At 41.7% G+C, this 17909-nt stretch overlaps 2 protein-coding genes across 2 annotated transcripts in view; both read right to left on the bottom strand.

The window, feature by feature from the left end:
- Positions 1–1276: 1276 nt before the first annotated feature.
- Positions 1277–17909, bottom strand: part of LOC308593577 (uncharacterized protein) — a 29858-nt gene continuing 13225 nt past the window's right edge. The window contains exons 3-4 of the mRNA XM_081206039.1: positions 9641–12098; positions 1277–5281 (exon numbers count right to left, since the gene is read on the bottom strand). Coding sequence (XP_081062165.1) covers positions 2798–5281; positions 9641–12098 — 4942 coding nt within the window. The 3' untranslated portion in view covers positions 1277–2797. The remainder of the gene's footprint in view (positions 5282–9640; positions 12099–17909) is intronic.
- Positions 9734–17651, bottom strand: LOC308593707 (protocadherin gamma-B1-like). Its single transcript, XM_081206260.1, has 3 exons — positions 15203–17651; positions 12408–12507; positions 9734–9793 (listed from the first exon to the last, which is right to left on the bottom strand). Exons 1-2 carry the CDS (start codon positions 17630–17632, stop codon positions 12442–12444), a joined length of 2496 nt encoding a protein of 831 aa, XP_081062386.1. The 5' UTR covers positions 17633–17651; the 3' UTR covers positions 9734–9793; positions 12408–12441.

Raw genomic sequence — 17909 nt, 5'->3', positions numbered from 1 at the left:
AGTTGTGGGTGAGGAATATTTATTTTCTACATCTTCTAAATTGGAAAGGTTTCCATAGGTAGACAAATGGTAGTATCCAGTTGGTTCAATTCAAAAGCCGTTCTTACTTTCTTTTTTTAGCTTTCCTTGAAATCCCCAACCCGAACAACTCAATAGGTTTTTTTTTTGAAAACATAAAAAGTATGTATTAGGAAAGTGCAGACCTGTCAGTTTCAGTTCTCTCTGTTTCTCTGTCTTCCAATCTTAAATTCAGTTCTTGACATCTCTTCAGCAATTTGTGGTTTAAAAAGAAGCAACCTGGTGAAAATTAGGCAGAATACTATTTCCCAGGGAAAGCTCACGAGCTGGATTTTACTTGAGCTGTCAGCAAACAACTATTCTCTATAGTTGGTGGATGGACTATTGTGGGATATTTGCTCAAGGTGGGATGGAAAGTCTCCTCACAGCCAGACTTCTGCCAGGCAGAGCCTGGCCACATCAATTATACCACTGTGTATTCACTTCTGTCCTCATGGAACACCTGTCATCCCATGATGATTGCTGTTCTACCATACATAGTTCTCTTCATACAAACAATCAGCAACACAGAGTGGGAGACGGTGCTGATTTCCCCCCTACATCATACACAAGAAGGGACATGTGAGACAAGTATTTTATGTATGATGCCTTCTTTAAGGAAATGTCCCCCTTTTTCAGAAGGCAAATAAGCCCATGGCATGCATAGTCCTCACAATGGAGGATCTGCAACACACTTTTCCTTACGTTCATGTTGGAAAGGATGGGACAAAATCTTTTCATTGCAACTTTCAGCACCAGCATAGACGATGTGCCCTTAAGATACCTAAGATGAATGTTGGCTAAATTCATTGCCCTCTGAAACAATTAACTTGCTGCTGCTCTCTGCTGCCGACACTATATATATCATAGGAAAGGTAAAGATCTACTGTTGAATATGTTTCCTATTCTGTATGGAAAGAGCCAACAAGGTTTCCCTTAGGACCTGGACTAAAACAAGTTGCACTATTTATAAAACAAATTATGTTTAATAACTATTAAGAGTACAATATATTACATTATCTGTAATGTGCCTTATATCCATAGTACAAAAATCTCTACGTGTGTGTATTATTCTTTTAAATATTTTCTTTTTGTAACAGAAAAAACATTGAAAGCCCAAAACAAATAGATGTGCATTTTATTAATGTGATCAAGAGGATTTACCACTTGCATTTACAATAATGAAAAGTAACTATTGTTTGCACTATTTTTGTCTGGTGTTCCAATAATCTCTAAATAATTCCCACGTGCTCTTAAACGTCAAACAATTTTGTGGGAATCCAAGCATCCTCCCAGCATACTTTTCATTGTCCAATTCACACATTAGTAGAACTACAGGATAGTCCTTCTAGGACATTGTCAGAAATGGTCACAGAAACAACTTCCCCAAATTTCAGCAAGTTACCATTCATTGTTTTCCTTACGGGAACAACAACAAAAAAACCCCCACATGCCTCATAAAATGTCCCCCAAATGCATCAATTCTTGCCACTGTAGTGTGTTTACAACTCCAACCATGACAGCATATTTTTAATAGAAAAATACAAGCGACATGTCACCAAAGAGCACTGGAATCAAAACAGCTTACAGTCATGTGACAGAGGAGTAAATAAACTTGAAGTCACAATTCCAGTGTGGCACCCATTGTAGCAGTGTGGAACTACCTAGAGGAACACACCTTTGGCTGAAGCTGTTTTCATTCATATTACAGGGAGAAGGGAACACACGACACCTTCCCTGGGGTTCGAAATTCTACCCCTACTTTACACTGGAAATCTCATTAAAGTAGAAAATACCCCCCCCCCCCAAAAAATGCATTTGTGTGTTGCTGCTGTAGTTCAATAGCGGATGAAGGTTGCAAATTACAACGAGCATCATGCAACCAATCTTACAATACAATTGTTTGTAAATTTCTTCCCAGAGTCCCCTCACCATTGAATCTCCTCATTTTATCATGCTAAAATATACCAACAGCCAAAATAACTCAGCCAATAAAAGAGTTAAGTAAATTCATTATTACTTTTTTAAAAAGAAGTCTTGTAGCAATGAGAATCTCAGTATCAGCTTACTGGTAGGCAGTTGGGTATGTAGTGGAAAGAGGTTATTGGTTGAAAGATGGGAATGAACACTTATTTGTCATAGGATACTTGGCCCTAGTTTTCATTGAGGCGGCATAACTAAACTTACCAGTAGCAAGGCAGGTGAGGGCTCACATTTATATACTTATTTATTGATACAGATTTTTTAAACCACCAACTATTTCAAAGTGTAATAAAAATATGAAATAAAAGCCAAATACAACATACTAAATTAAAACAATTAAGAATGCATTAAATCAATCTCACAGGAACACAAATGCTGAAGGCTTGTTCAAAGCGGGAGGAGAGAAATATACCTCCACATGAAAATAGGATGATAGTTATCAGCCTAGCCTTCTCCCTATCTCCCATACATGATAGTTTTCATATCTATAGAACTATGTTTTTTATAGATGTCCACAAGGTTTTGTGAGCCTCCACCAGCAGTCCAAAATAAGAGACAAAGACAGATCATCTGATGCATCAATATGAAGATTTGTTGAAAGAAGATACTTCACAGAAGTATCACATACCCAGTGATGACTAAAAGAAGGCGGGCTGAAAGGAATAGAAAGAAGACTGACATAGTTCTGAATATAATGAGAAACCAGAGGCAAATGGGAAATATATTCTGATATTAACAAAATATAAACATTGCTTATCTAAAATTGTTTGCTCACCTGGACTACGATTAAGCCTTCATTGTTCAAGTTTAAATCTTCACCAGGTAGGATTGGATCCTTTGCCTCACAAGCTTCTTTACTGCTCAGAGTATTGGAATAATTTGCCTTTCTAGAGTCTGTAGTGAGAGAAACCTCCTGGCAGTAGGAGTGCAGAAATGCTCGGACTCCATCAATCCCCACAAACTGTGAGATAGGAGCGCCACTGAAATTCACACTCCCCGTCTCAAGCAGCTGAGAATTTCTCCACTTGTGCAACTTGATGGCCAGTAACACAAGGAGGAAAGTGAAGAACAAGCAGGAGACAAAAGCCACTGCAAGGACCAGGTAGAAGGTGAGGTCAGACGGAGGATCTACAGGAGCTGAGATGCTGCTCAGGTCTGAGAGGATTGCAGGGATGGTGTCAGCCAGCACCACAGTCAGAGTGGCTGAAGCAGAGAGAGGTGGCTGCCCATTGTCCTTGACTAAAACCACCAGGCTTTGCTTGAGGGCATCTTTCTCCAGAAAGAAGCGGGCCGTCCTGATCTCTCCTGTGTGGAGCCCCAGAGTGAAGAGCCCTGGCTCGGTGGCCTTGATCAGCTGGTAGGAGAGCCAGGCATTCTGGCCAGAGTCCGCATCCACGGCCACCACCTTAGTGACCAGGTAGCCTGGCTCAGAGGAGCGAGGGGCCAGCTCTATCCCTGTGGAACCATCAGTGGGAGCGGAGGGGTACAGGATTTGGGGAGCATTGTCATTCTGGTCCAGGATGAAGAGAGTCACTGAGACATTGGAACTGAGTGGTGGAGAACCTCCGTCCTGAGCCTTTACACGGAACCGAATGTCTCGAAACTCTTCATAATCAAAGGAGGTCAGAGCATATATAACCCCCGTCTCAGAGTTAATGGAAAGGTAGGAGGAGAGGCGGGAGTCACTTCTTTGGTCATCAGTGATGGAATATGTTATTCTGGCATTTTCTTCCCAGTCAAGATCATTTGCTCTTATAGAAGAGACCATGGCTCCTCTTTGGTTATTCTCAACAAAATAGAAAGTATAGTCTGTTTTTTCAAAGAGGGGTGGGTTGTCATTTGTGTCTAAAACATGAAGTGTGACAACTGTGACTGTAGAAAGAGGGGGGACTCCATGGTCAGTAACAGTGACAGTAATATTGAAGACTGACACCTGTTCCCTGTCAAGGGCACCATCAGTCACCAAACTGTAAAAGTTATCCATGGACTTCTTTAGCTGGAAAGGGAGATTGCTAGGGATTGAACATGTGATTTCCCCATTGATTCCTGAATCTCGGTCTTGGACATTTAAAATGGCAATTACCGTTTGGGATGGTGAACTTTCAAGTATGGTGTTGGTGGCAAAGGTAACTGATAATTGAGGTGCATTGTCATTCAGATCTGTAACAGATATCACAACTTTTGATCTGTCACTCAGCCTTCCTCCATCTTTGGCTTGTATCTCAAATGCATATAAAGATGATTCCTCATAATCAAGATTCCCAATAAGGATGATTTCCCCTGTTGTGGAATTTAAGACAAACATTTGGGAGTCGCGCTTTGTAATTTCTTGGAAAGAGTATTTAATGTCTCCATTGATTCCTTCATCCATATCAGTTGCTCTCACTGTCAAAAGTATGGACCACTTGGGAATATTCTCATTGATACTCACTTCATAGAGAGGTTGGCTGAAAACTGGTGCATTGTCATTTGCATCAATAACAACAATGTGGATTTGTAATGTGCCAGACCTGATAGGATCACCTCCATCAGTAGCTATGAGGAGCAGATCGTAAGATGATTGTTCCTCTCTGTCCAGTGACTTTTCCAACACAAGTTCAACAAGTCTGGCACCATTTTCTTCTGTTTGCACATGCAAAGCAAAATTGCTACTGCCTGTGAGTTGATAGCTCTGCACTGAATTTATCCCCCAATCTGGATCTTGAGCTTTGGGTAGAGGGATCTGGAATCCAGGTATAGATGCCTCACTGATTTCCAGCTCCTGTTCCCATAGAGGGAAGTGGGGAGCATTATCATTTATATCTGTAATTTCCACTTCAATTCCATAAAGCTTCAATTTGCTTTCAACAAGAACCTGAAACTTTAACATACATTTCTCTGCCTCTCTGCAGATTTCCTCTCTATCTATTCTCTCAGATATCTGCAAATGGCCATTGTTGGCATTCAAAGAAAAATACTGAATCATACCTACAGGGGTAACAATTCGGAGTCCATGGTTTGGGAGTTGCTTGCCATCCATTCCCAGGTCCTTTGCAATATTCCCCACGGAAGAGCCTTTGTGCATCTCTTCTGGAATGGAGTAGTGGATCTGCCCAGAAACTGCCTTCCAAGAAAACATCATGAAAAGGCACTGGAAGATTCCCTTTCTGCAATTCCACAGCCTCTGAATTCCTTTCATCCTTGCAGCAGGATAAAGACTAAAGACCCTTAGATTCTGGTTCAAATGATGCTGTATCCAACTCTATTCTAAGGAAAATGTACATCCATTTCTTCTTTACACTGACAAGCAGCTTGTTCCTTCAGATATTTTGTGTTTGTGTTTAACGGAAAGGCAACTTCAATTGGGCAGGATTTCACATTTCTGCTCCGTTCTGGTCAACAGTGACACCCAGAGGATCAAGTACAAACTGCAAAAACTTCAGATATAGCTAGGATAACTATTCTTTTTCCTTAGAATTTACCCACTAAGGATAAATAAGAGTGACGACTTTTGTTGCTGTAATCAAATTGAAAAGGAGCAGGAAAGACAAGTGTGTTTAGGGTTCCTGCCCTGCCCCATTACTGGAATTTCTGGAATAAATGTTATGGATCTTTCTCAGCAATGTTTTCTGCTCGCTTTTCTAAGGGAATATTCAATAGATTTTTTCTTGATGTAGAAACAACACTAGTAAACCACCAGTACATCTAGCACTTCACTCCTCTCAGCTCCTATTTGTTCATTCACATCTCTAGGCTGTTCATCTTCAAACTGAATTTTTATTTTTTGGTACATGTTACATAAGGCCTACTGCAATAAGATCAAACGTATCCATTCTTCAGAAAATCAGCCCTGAGTGCTCACTGCAAGGACAGATCCTGAAGCTGAGACTCCAATACTTTGGCCACCTCATGAGAAGAGAAGACTCCCTGGAAAAGACCCTGATGTTGGGAAAGATTGAGGGCAGAAGGAGAAGGGGACGACAGAGGACAAGATGGTTGGACAGTGTTCTCGAAGCTACAATCATGAGTCTGACCAAACTGCGGGAGGCAGTGGAAGACGGAAGTGCCTGGTGTGCTCTGGTCCATGGGGTCACGAAGAGTCGGACACGACTAAACGACTAAACAACAACAACACATAAGCCCTATTTGGGCATACACTGTCCATAGATGAGCAAACACCTGAGGAGAAATATGCAGTTCTTCTTAGTCCTTTCCTGTCCAGCATTTCATCTGTACACAATCTAGATCCCTCCATGAATTTGAGGACCAAGGTCTGAGGTGGGGAGCTTACTCTACTTGTAGGGGCCCCACACATGATTTAGAACTTTGCACCATCATGTTTTCTTTGCTTACACTTGAGGAGATTGTTCAAATAAGGCTGTACTGGGTAGGAGATGCATATCAGGAATGCCCCAGTTCAAACCAAACTTCAACCATGAGCTCTTAGTTGTCCTTGGGCAAGACTCCCTTCCTCCTCTCTCTCTGGTTGAGTTCACACAGCAGTTTCCTCCATTTCCCTGACGTTTTCCTAACTATTAATTTCTGCATTATATTCAAGTTTTCACATGGCATTAAAGCCACTTCATTTCCATGTTATTTAATAGCAGAAAAAATCCATTTGCTGCTCCCTTAAACCGAAAAATCGCAGGAGTAAAGTGATGAAATTTGGGGCCGTATACATGGGGGAATGAATACATGCACAGCTATGGGTGGAATAGTGGAATTGTTATCCAATGATGTTCATTGTTGCATCACTCCACGCACACTGGTGTGAATGAAATTTAGTGGAACACAATATATTGCTCATATATTGATATGCTGATACAGTGGTGCCTCGCAAGACGAAAGGAATCCGTTCTGTGATTCTCTTCGTCTAGCGGTTTTTTCGTCTTGCGAAGCAAGCCCATTGACGGATTAGCGGATTAGCGCTATTAGCCCTATTAGCGGCTTTTAGCGGCTTATCTGCTGATCGGATCAGCTGATAAGCGGCTTAGTGGCTTAGAAAAAGGGGGGTGAGGGAAAAAAACCAGCAGGAACTCGCAAGACATTGTCGTCTTGCGAAGCAAGCCCATAGGAAATTCGTTTTGCGAAGCACCTCCAAAACAGAAAACTCTTTCGTCTAGCGAGTTTTCCGTCTTGCGAGGCATTCGTCTTGCGGGGCACCACTGTATATTGGTCAAAAATAAACACATAACACAACTGGTACTGCAGTGTGAAAGGATCACTGGAAAACAGAATAGAAGCACTAGCGTTCTAGTCAGGAAAACTAATGCAATACTTGCCACATCTAAATGCATCCTCTCTCCATCTCATCCACAACATGAGGAAAATATTGCTGATCTATCTTTCTGGGTTATTGAAGAGTTACAAGGGAATGTATATCAACCATTTTCTACACTAAAGTGCTCTATAAACACCAAGTATGACTGTAAAGTGCAAAGAAGGCCATGTCCACCTTCATTTATTGCTCACATTGTGCCTAGAAGACAATAAAGCCAAGACGAATGCTATTAAAGCCAATTATTATACATCTCATTACATAGATAAAAAGAAACAGGAAGAGATTGGTGGCACATGCAATGGGGTGGAGCTGTGGAGCCACCCAGGTAAGTTGCTGGAACTTACCTGGTCAGGGCTGGGCTGACACAACTGTGTGGTTGGGGCTGTGCAGGTGCACCAGCAGCCGTGCTAGATGTTCCCACAGTTAAAAGCACATGTCTCCAGCCTCACTGCTGCCCCATCCAGGTAGGCAACTGTGCGTGGGGGTGGGGGTGAATTCACCAGCTTCCCACCACCATGCATGTCACTACTGCAGGTGGGTAACTTTCAATGACAGCTTATGAGCTCATGTGTGACCATCAGTTGTCAAGCTCAGAACAAGCATTATAAAAAACTAGCATGTGATGACCTGTTAAACAGCAGAGGTAGATGGTTTTCAGTCATCTTTCTTGGAGAGCGTGATGCTCTTCTGCTTCTTGTTCTACAAAATCAGCAGGACTCCTAAAACTGCTATACTGAATTTGCTGAATGCTTTCCCCCAGAAGACAGAAAATCAAGCATTCAGTCCACTAAACAATGCCATAAAAGTTTCTTTCAAAATTAGTATTCATCTTTCACTACAGAATATGCACTGGCAACAAACTTTTTGACACATTGGGCACAATCCAGCATTAATGTATATGAAGCAGCAAATACAGGGGTGTGCAGCTGTATGTCCTTGCCAGATTGCCTTTCCATGGGAAAGCATTCCAAGTCCAAGAGGTGAGAGGGCATCTAACGCTGTTATGACTCAATAGACATTTGACACCTATGTTACTACAGCATGGAAGCATGACTGGAGATGTTATAGGTAGAAATACTAGCCACATGCACACTCACCTACATCCATACTGTTGACCACAACTGTTCCAACTGGTCATAATTTCTAATCATACATTGCAAATGCTCCATTGCTCGTTTAAAACTTTCTTGTCTCAAACCACAAAACAGCTTTTTTGTTCTGCCTTCAACCCTTTAATATTCAATTTCACGTCCCTTCTTCTTGAAGCCAAAAAGCAGCTCACACACTGAATGTAAATTATCACCAGCTGATGGACAAATCTCCCTCGGTTATAAATTATAACTGTCCCAAAAATAATTAAGAAAGGGAGGCTTTTGCAGATCCCATACCCATCACGGCTCTTTTATGGCTTTGGGGCAAGATGAAAATTCCTCAGCTCTCAAGTCGCTTAACCCCCATCCGAGTTCCTAGGAGCTGACTGCCTCTTGGTCTCTTGACACAGAAAACAGCTTTTTCAAAGCACCAGAGATTAATCTCTTGTTCACTCTTTCCCCAAAAATTAATATGAGAACCAAGACTTATGTCTGGCTATTATCAATCACCATGTAATTATCTCTGTTGGCAGACCGCCAACAAAAGATGTTCAATCCACTATTTCCTTCCCGATAACACATAAAAAACTCCCCACAAACTTCCTAATATTTAGTTTAATAATAATGAGAATTTTGCTTGTTTAACCTGGAGGTAGGCTGTATGAATTGTGTATTGCTTTGTAACGATTTGTTGGGTCTCTGGACCGTTATAAAGGTTGATGATGATGATGATGATGATGAGTTTAATAATAATGAGAATTTTGCCAATAACCAGAACATTTTCAAACTTCTTGAAGAATCTACTATGTAATTATTTTATGTTTATTTTTCTATTTTTTTAAGACAGAACATTAAAATAGCTACATATTCAATTTTAGTCATACTATGAAGGAAAGAGGGAAGGAAGGAAGGAATGATAAGCATCTCCACTCAAACATGATATGCCATCCTGTGGTCCGAGATCATCACCCTAAGTCAGCATGCAAATGTGCATTTAGATAATTCTGACTGAGGCTCCCCCCCAACTTGCAATTTTGCCCTTCAACAACTGCTAGAAGGCCCATTCCATTAGCTTGATCTGCAACAGTAGCAGCTCAGTACTACTCCCTACCTACTTCCCTGGTGACATGGCCTGAATTGTATGGGGTGCCAGTTTGATATAATCCACTGTTTATAATTCAACTCTTAAACGAGTGATAACACACCAAATTCCCTAAAAAAGGGAGAAAAAGAATGCACTTTAACTCACCGTGCTGTCATTTTCCTTTTCAGAAATTAAATTACCTCCACTGACCATCAAAGAAATGTCAGAGCTGCCATTGCAAAGGATGTTCTCTGCTATTTGGACAGTGGGCTGCAGGAAAGTCAGCTCATTCCTCCTGGATTCAGAGGACAGACAGACCTGGTAGGAATAAGGCAAAGTTCCGTCCTCATAATTGGGTGGGAATATGGCACCAGCCTTTGAATGGGGGTCAGGAATAAAGCACTGGAGGAAAGTGGGGTTCCTTGACCTTCGAAGCTTCATCAGAATGGTCAGAATCACCGTCACCAGGAACAGAAAGGACACCAAGGTCAAGGCCAATACCAAATAAAACTGTAGATCAGACTGATACTCTGAGTCATTTGGTTGGGAGTTCATTTCTGGAAGAGCCTCCTGGAAGTTCTCAGCAAACACCAGGCTCAATGTTGTGGTGGCTGAGAGAGGAGGATGCCCATTGTCCTTCACCAGGATGACCAGCCTCTGCTTCACTGCATCTCTCTCAAGTAATGCTCGGACAGTTTGCACCTCTCCTGTGTGGGAGCCAATGCTGAAGAGTGAGGGCTCTGTGGCCTGCAGGAGATGGAAGGAGAGCCAGGCATTGTGTCCAGAATCAGAGTCCACGGCCACCACCTTTGTCACCAGATAACCCGACTCAGCTGACCGAGGCACCATCTCAAAGAAAGGGGAGCCCTCGGTTGATTGTGAGGGGTACAGGATCTGCGGAGCGTTATCATTTCGATCCAAAACACATACTGTCACTGTGGCACTGCTATTGAGTGGTGGAGAACCTCCATCTTGGGCCTTCACTTGAATCTGAAACTCCCTGAATTGCTCATAGTCAAAGGAGCGTTGAGCATAGATGATCCCAGTCTCAGAGTTAATGGAGACATAGGAGGACAGAGGCAGGTCCTTGATGTTGCTGTGAAGGACGGAGTAAGTGATTCTGGCATTGTGATCCAGATCTGGGTCAGAGGCCTTGATGTGGAAAATTGAAGCTCCAGATGGGTTGTTCTCTGGAACGTAGGCAGTGTAGGAAGATTTTTCAAAGGCTGGTGGGTTATCATTGATATCTGAGATCTGTATTGATATGGATTTGTGTGTGGAGAGTGGAGGTGAACCTTTGTCTGTGGCTGTGATTGTAATATTATACTCTGCAGTCCTTTCTCTGTCAAGGGCACCGTCTATGACGAGCTTGAAATAATTATCTGAAGATGAAACTATCAGGAAAGGTACAAGTTCCTTCAGGTGACAGGTGACTTCTCCATTATCCCCAGAATCCCTGTCCTGAACTTTAATGAGAGCAATCACAGCTCCAGATGTGACATCTTCTGGAACTGGGCTGGACACGGATGTAAGGATCACATCTGGCGCATTGTCATTCTCATCAAGAACCTCAATCACCACTTTGCAATGTGCCGCCAATCCGCCTCCATCACTTGCCCGAATTATCATCACATAATATTGAATTTCTTCAAAATCAACACTTTCTATGAGTGTGATTGTTCCGTCTCTAGGATCCAGATGAAACCTCTGCTTGGCTGTTTTTGGGATGTCACTGAAAATGTAAGTGATCTCAGCATTTGACCCTTCATCATTATCAGATGCTTTGACTTGAAGCACAGAGGTTCCTTTGGGTGCACTCTCCTTCAGGCTCACTTTATAGTTTGTCTGGGTGAAAACAGGGGCATTGTCATTAATATCAATAACTGTTACCAATATTTTGGCTGTTCCGGTTTTTGGAGGTTCTCCACCATCCATGGCTGTAAGGACCATGTGATGCACATGTTCTTTTTCCCTGTCCAGTTGTTTTTGCAATATTAATTCTGCATATTTGCCACCATCATCGCCAGATTGAATTTCTAGTTTGAAATATGGAGTTGAGCTCAACTGATAATTCTGGAGGGAGTTCATTCCGATATCATCATCTTCAGCATTTCCAAGAGCAAACTGAGTTCCCGGCAGAGTAGATTCACTCAATTTAAGCTCAATATTTTCATTCTGGAAATGTGGGGCATTATCATTGATGTCCTGGATAAAAATATTTACGTGGAAAATATTCAAAGGATTGTGTGCCACAACTTCTAATTTGACGACACAAGTAGATGATTTACCACAAATCTCTTCCCGGTCTATCCTCTCATTCACATACAGGTTGCCACTTTGTTCATTCAGATCAAAGAATTGCTTTTCTGAAGAAATACCAAGCTTGCGCTTTGACAGCTCTCTGACATCCAAACCCAGATCTTTAACAAGGTTCCCCACAAAGGAGCCCTGCTCTGCTTCCTCTGGAACCGAATACTGAACCTTCTCAGACACTACCTGGCAGAAGAACACAGACCAGAATATGAACAGAAACAGTACTTGCCTCTTGGTGATCTCCCTTGTTTTCTCTGCCTGCTTTACTTCCATCACATCCATTGCATTTCCTGATTTCCTCCTCCTTTCACTTCAGTTTTCAAGACTCCCAGTACACTTAAGTGATATAGTACTAATGTTGTTCTTTTCTGCTGATCCTTGGGAAACAGAGATTTCCTTTCTTGAGCAGCTTTTAAAATAAAAGCTTTTCCTTTCTGCTCAGCTGAAGTGTTAAGAGAGTATGATTGCACCAAGAGTCTCAGAAATGCTGAGCCATGGCTGCTCCCACGTTGTCCAACAGTGACACTCTGAGTCCATACGGTGAACTGCTTTTACTATTTCTATAATTCTACATAGAAATTTTCTCTAAGGTAAGGAATTGCTTGTAATATAAGTTCACCTTTAAGTGCAATCAGAAACAAATTTCTTCTCCATCACCTGTGTGCATCCTCTTCGCTTCCCAGTCCCTCACCATTCAGCATCTTTGCTTTAGTTTCTTTCTTTAAAAAGAAATGAAAAAACACCAAGAAAACCATAGGAATAGTAGAGAGGGGATGCCTGTTGGTGAGGAGGGCTCATCAGATACAAAAGGTTTGTTTCCAGAGCCGTCTAAAGAAATTGTGGTCTTCTAGATCATTTAAGGAGTGTAATTCCTTGTCAGGGTACACAGGGTTTGTCAATGTCTCCTTTATTGGATCAGGAGGCAGAGGGAAATATACTTGGCATGCTCTCTGGCAGGAAATTCCACTTCTGTGCATACTCAGGAACATCATTTCTGGTTCAAGGTTAGGACTTTCCTACCTCTGCCCATTGACAGTTACCACCAGCACCCCACACCTTTTCAAGGTAATTTTTTTTTTTTTTACTTGAAAAGGGAAAGAAATGGCAGGGAGGTTTAGCTAATGGTAGTGGTGAAAACCATTCTATGCTTGAAATTAATTCAAAGAAAACTGGGTCCTCACTGAATTAAAGTGATTAAAAAAGATGGGAGAGCTTATATTTAAAATCTTCTCCTAGGACCTGGACTAAAGCTAGCTGCACTCTTTATAAAAGAGATGATCATGTAATACATTACAGTGGTACCTCGGGATGCGAACGGGATCTGTTCCGGAGTCCCGTTTGCATCCTGAATAGAATGTAAGACGCGATGGCACGTCTGCATGTGCGCGGGTTGCATTTTGCCGCTTCCGCGCATGCGTGTGACATCTTTTTGAGTTTCTGCGCATGTGCGAGTGGCAAAACCTGGAAGTACCACGTTCCATTACTTCTGGGTTGCCACGGAGCGCAACCCGAAAGCGCTCAACCTGAAGCACATTCAACCCGAGGTATGACTATACTATGTTATTTGCTATCTGTCCTTCATCCAGTTTGAACATAGCATTTCTATCTCTATACTTTTGCATAATTCCATTTAAAAAGTTTCTGTAAAAGAATAAAATACTGAAAGACCAAACTAACCAATGTGCATTTGATTAATGTGATCAAAATATTTTACCACTTGTATTTACAATAATGTAATGCAACTATTTCAAGCACCATTTTTTTCCCCAAGTGTTCCCAATATTACCGGTAAATCATTTCCAGTTTCTCTTTAACCGCCATACAATTTTATGTGAATCAAAGAATTCTCACCCCATCTGCTCCAGTGCAGTTTTGCTTCTTCAATGAACGTACTTCCAGGACATTGTCACAAATGGTCACTCCAACAATATCTCCAAAGTTCAGCCTCTACCAGCTACAGCTGTTTCAATAACTTGGCACAAACCTTATAATGTTGTTTGGGGACATCTCTCTAACCAAGGGCAGTTTTCTTGTGAGTTTCTTAATAGGGTCAGAAACACATCCCACAAATAAGTGTTTTCTGGCTTGGGATGTTTGGACATTGTCAAGCACTCTTCTTCTGACACCACAGAAACATATTTTCTGGGATTCAAAATTCTACCTCTACCAAACAGTGGAAATCTCATTGGGGTAGAAACACACACCCCTTCCAAAGAATTACTGTGTTGCTGTTGTTTTCCGACACTGAGTGAAGGTTCCAAGTTGTAAGGAGCATAATGCAATCAATCTTACATAATATTGCTTGCATTTTTAATTTGCTTTAATTTGTATTAATCTATTCTGTTGTGATTTTAACTTCCTGTGTGCTTTGAATTATGGTTGTCATTTTTAAAATATAATTTTTATTCATTTTTAATAATATAAAAGTTTAATAATGTAGAACATTTATATCAATCTAAAAAATACAAAAATACAGATTTCCATTGTTAAAACTGGACAAATCTCCCTCAGTTATAAATTATAACTGTCCCAAAAATAATTAAGAAAGGGAGACTTTTGCAGATCCCATACCGGTCACGGTTCTTACATGGCTTTAGGGTAAGATGTAAATTCCTCAGCTCTCAAGTCGCTTAACCCCCATCCGAGTTCCTAGCAGCTGACTGCTTCTTGGTCTCTTGACAACAGAAAACAGCTTTTTCAAAGCACCAGGGATTAATCTCTTATTCACTCTTTCCACCAAAATGAATATGGGAGCCAAGACTTATGTCTGGCTATCATCAATCACCATGTAATTATCTCTGCTGGCAGACTGTCATCAAAAGATGTTCAATCTGCTATTTCCTTCCCCATAACACATAAAAAACTCTCCACAAACTTCCTAATATTTAGTTGGATATTAAGGAATTTTTTGCCAATAAATAGAAAATTTTCAAACTTCTTGAAGCATATACAATGTAGGATGTTTTTGTGTTTCTTCTTGCATATACTGTATCTTTTTAAAGAGAGAACATTAAAATAGCTACATATTCAAATTTAGTCATGCTGGAAAGAAAGAAAGAAAAAAAGAAAGAAAGAAAGAAAGAAAGAAAACAATTTAGCACTGTCTCCACTCAAACATGCTATGCTGTGGTCCTAGATCATCACCCTAAGTCAGCATGAAGATAGGCATCTAGATAATTCAGACTGAGGCTTCCACAATTTGCAGTTTTCTCCCTCAGCAACTGCTGAAAAATCCATCCCATTAGGTTGCTCTGCAGCAGTAGCAGCTCAGTATTACTCCCTCCCTACCTTCCTGGTAACATGGCATGAATTGTCTAGAATGCCAGCTTGATAACATCCATTATTTACAAATAAACTCTCAAACAACTGATAACACACCTAATTCCAGGAAAAGGAAAATGCAATATAACTCACCGTGCTGTCATTTTCATTTTCAGAATTTAAATTACCTCCACTGACCATCAAAGAAATGTCAGAGTTGCCATTGCAAAGGATGTTCTCTGCTATTTGGACAGTGGGCTGCAGGAATGTCAGCTCATTCCTCCTGGATTCAGAGGACAAACAGACCTGGTAGGAATAAGGCAAAGTTCCGTCCTCATAATTGGGTGGGAATATGGCACCAGCCTTTGAATGGGGGTCAGGAATAAAGCACTGGAGGAAAGTGGGGTTCCTTGACCTTCGAAGCTTCATCAGAATGGTCAGAATCACCGTCACCAGGAACAGAAAGGACACCATGGTCAAGGCCAATACCAAATAAAACTGTAGATCAGACTGATACTCTGAGTCATTTGGTTGGGAGTTCATTTCTGGAAGAGCCTCCTGGAAGTTCTCAGCAAACACCAGGCTCAAAGTCGTGCTAGCTGAGAGAGGAGGATGCCCATTGTCCTTCACCAGGATGACCAGCCTCTGCTTCACTGCATCTCTCTCAAGTAATGCTCGGACTGTTTGCACCTCTCCTGTGTGGGAGCCAATGCTGAAGAGTGAGGGCTCTGTGGCCTGCAGGAGATGGAAGGAGAGCCAGGCATTGTGTCCCGAATCAGAGTCCACGGCCACCACCTTCGTCACCAGATAACCCGACTCAGATGACCGAGGCACCATCTCAAAGAAAGGTGAACCCTCTGTTGATTGTGAGGGGTACAGGATCTGCGGAGCGTTATCATTTCGATCCAAAACACATACTGTCACTGTGGCACTGCTATTGAGCGGTGGAGAACCTCCATCTTGGGCCTTCACTTGAATCTGAAACTCCCTGAATTGCTCATAGTCAAAGGAGTGTTGGGCATAGATGATCCCAGTCTCAGAGTTAATGGAGACATAGGAGGAGAGAGGCAGGTCCTTGATGTTGCTGTGAAGGATGGAGTAAGTGATTCTGGCATTGCGATCCAGATCTGGGTCAGAGGCCTTGATGTGGAAAATTGAAGCTCCAGATGGGTTGTTCTCTGGAACATAGGCAGTGTAAGAAGATTTGTCAAAGGCTGGTGGGTTATCATTGATATCTGAGATCTGTATTGATATTGTTTTGTGTGTGGAGAGTGGAGGTGTGCCTTTGTCTGTGGCTGTGATTGTAATGTTATACTCGGGAGTCCTTTCTCTGTCAAGGGCACCATCTATGAGGAGCTTGAAGTAATTACTCGAAGATGAGACTATCAGGAAAGGTACAAGTTCCTTCAGGTGACAGGTGACTTCTCCGTTATCCCCAGAATCCCTGTCCTGAACTTTAATGAGAGCAATCACAGCTCCAGATGTGACATCTTCAGGAACTGGGCTGGACATGGATGTAAGGATCACATCTGGAGCATTGTCATTCTCATCAAGAACCTCAATCTCCACATTACAATGTGCCGCCAATCCTCCACCATCACTTGCCTGAATTTTCATCATATATTTTTGTCTGTCCTCAAAATCAACACTTTCTATGAGTGTGATTGTTCCGTCTCTGGGATCCAGATGAAACTTCTGTTTGGCTGTTTTTGGGATGTCACTGAAAGTGTAAGTGATCTCAGCATATGACCCTTCATCACTGTCAGATGCTTTGACTTGAAGCACAGAGGTTCCTTTGGGTGCACTCTCCTTCAGGCTCACTTTATAGATTGTCTGGGTGAAAACAGGGGCATTGTCATTAATATCAATAACTGTTACCAATATTTTGGCTGTTCCGGTTTTTGGAGGTTCTCCACCATCCATGGCTGTAAGGACCATGTGGTGCATCTGTTCCTTTTCCCTGTCCAGTTGTTTCTGCAATATTAACTCTGCATATTTGCCGCCATCATTGCCAGCTTGAATTTCTAGTTTGAAATATGGAGTTGAGCTCAACTGATAATTCTGGAGGGAGTTCATTCCGATATCATCATCTTCAGCATTACCAAGAGCAAATCGAGTTCCTGGCAGAGTAGATTCACTCAATTTAAGCTCAATATTTTCATTCTGGAAATGTGGGGCATTATCATTAATGTCCTGGATAAAAATATTTATGTGGAAAATATTCAAAGGATTGTGTGCCACAATTTCTAATTCGAGGACACAAGTGGATGATTCCCCACAGATCTCTTCCCGGTCTATCCTCTCATTCACATACAGGTTGCCATTTTGTTCATTCAAATCAAAGAATTGCTTCTCTGAAGAAATACCAAGCATGCGCTTTGACAGCTCTCTGACATCCAACCCCAGATCTTTAGCAAGGTTCCCCACAAATGAGCCCTGCTCTGCTTCCTCTGGAACTGAATACTGAACCTGCTCAGACACTACCTGGCAGCAGAACACAGACCAGAATATGAACAGAAACAGTACTTGCCTCTTGGTGATCTTCCTTTTTCTCTCTGCCTGCTTTATTTCCATCACATCCATTGTTGTTTATGATTTCCTCCTTATTATGTGAGATAATAGAAATATTGTTCTTTGGGAAACTGAGAGCTTTCCTTTCTTGAGCAGCTTTTAAAATAAAAGCTTTTCCTTTCTGCTCGGCTGAAGTGTTAAGAGAGAGATACTACTCCAAGAGTCTCAGAAATGCTGAGCCATGGCTGCTCCCACGTTGTCCAACAGTGACACTCTGAGTCCACATGGGGAACTGTTTTTGCTATTTCTGTAACTCTACATGATATTTTATCTCTAAAGTAGGGAATTG

The sequence above is a fragment of the Podarcis bocagei genome (assembly GCF_964188305.1).
Source record: "Podarcis bocagei genome assembly, chromosome: 8".
In the NCBI taxonomy this organism is placed as follows: Eukaryota; Metazoa; Chordata; class Lepidosauria; order Squamata; family Lacertidae; genus Podarcis; species Podarcis bocagei.
This window is presented reverse-complemented; position numbering and strand designations above follow the sequence as displayed.

Coding starts and splice junctions, on each gene's coding strand:
- LOC308593707 (XM_081206260.1), bottom strand. CDS start 17,632: ATGGATGTGATGGAAATAAAGCAGGCAGAGAGAAAAAGGAAGATCACC. Junction 12,508..15,202: donor AAAATGAAAATGACAGCACG/GTGAGTTATATT, acceptor TTCTTTTTAAAG/AAAGAAACTAAAGCAAAGAT.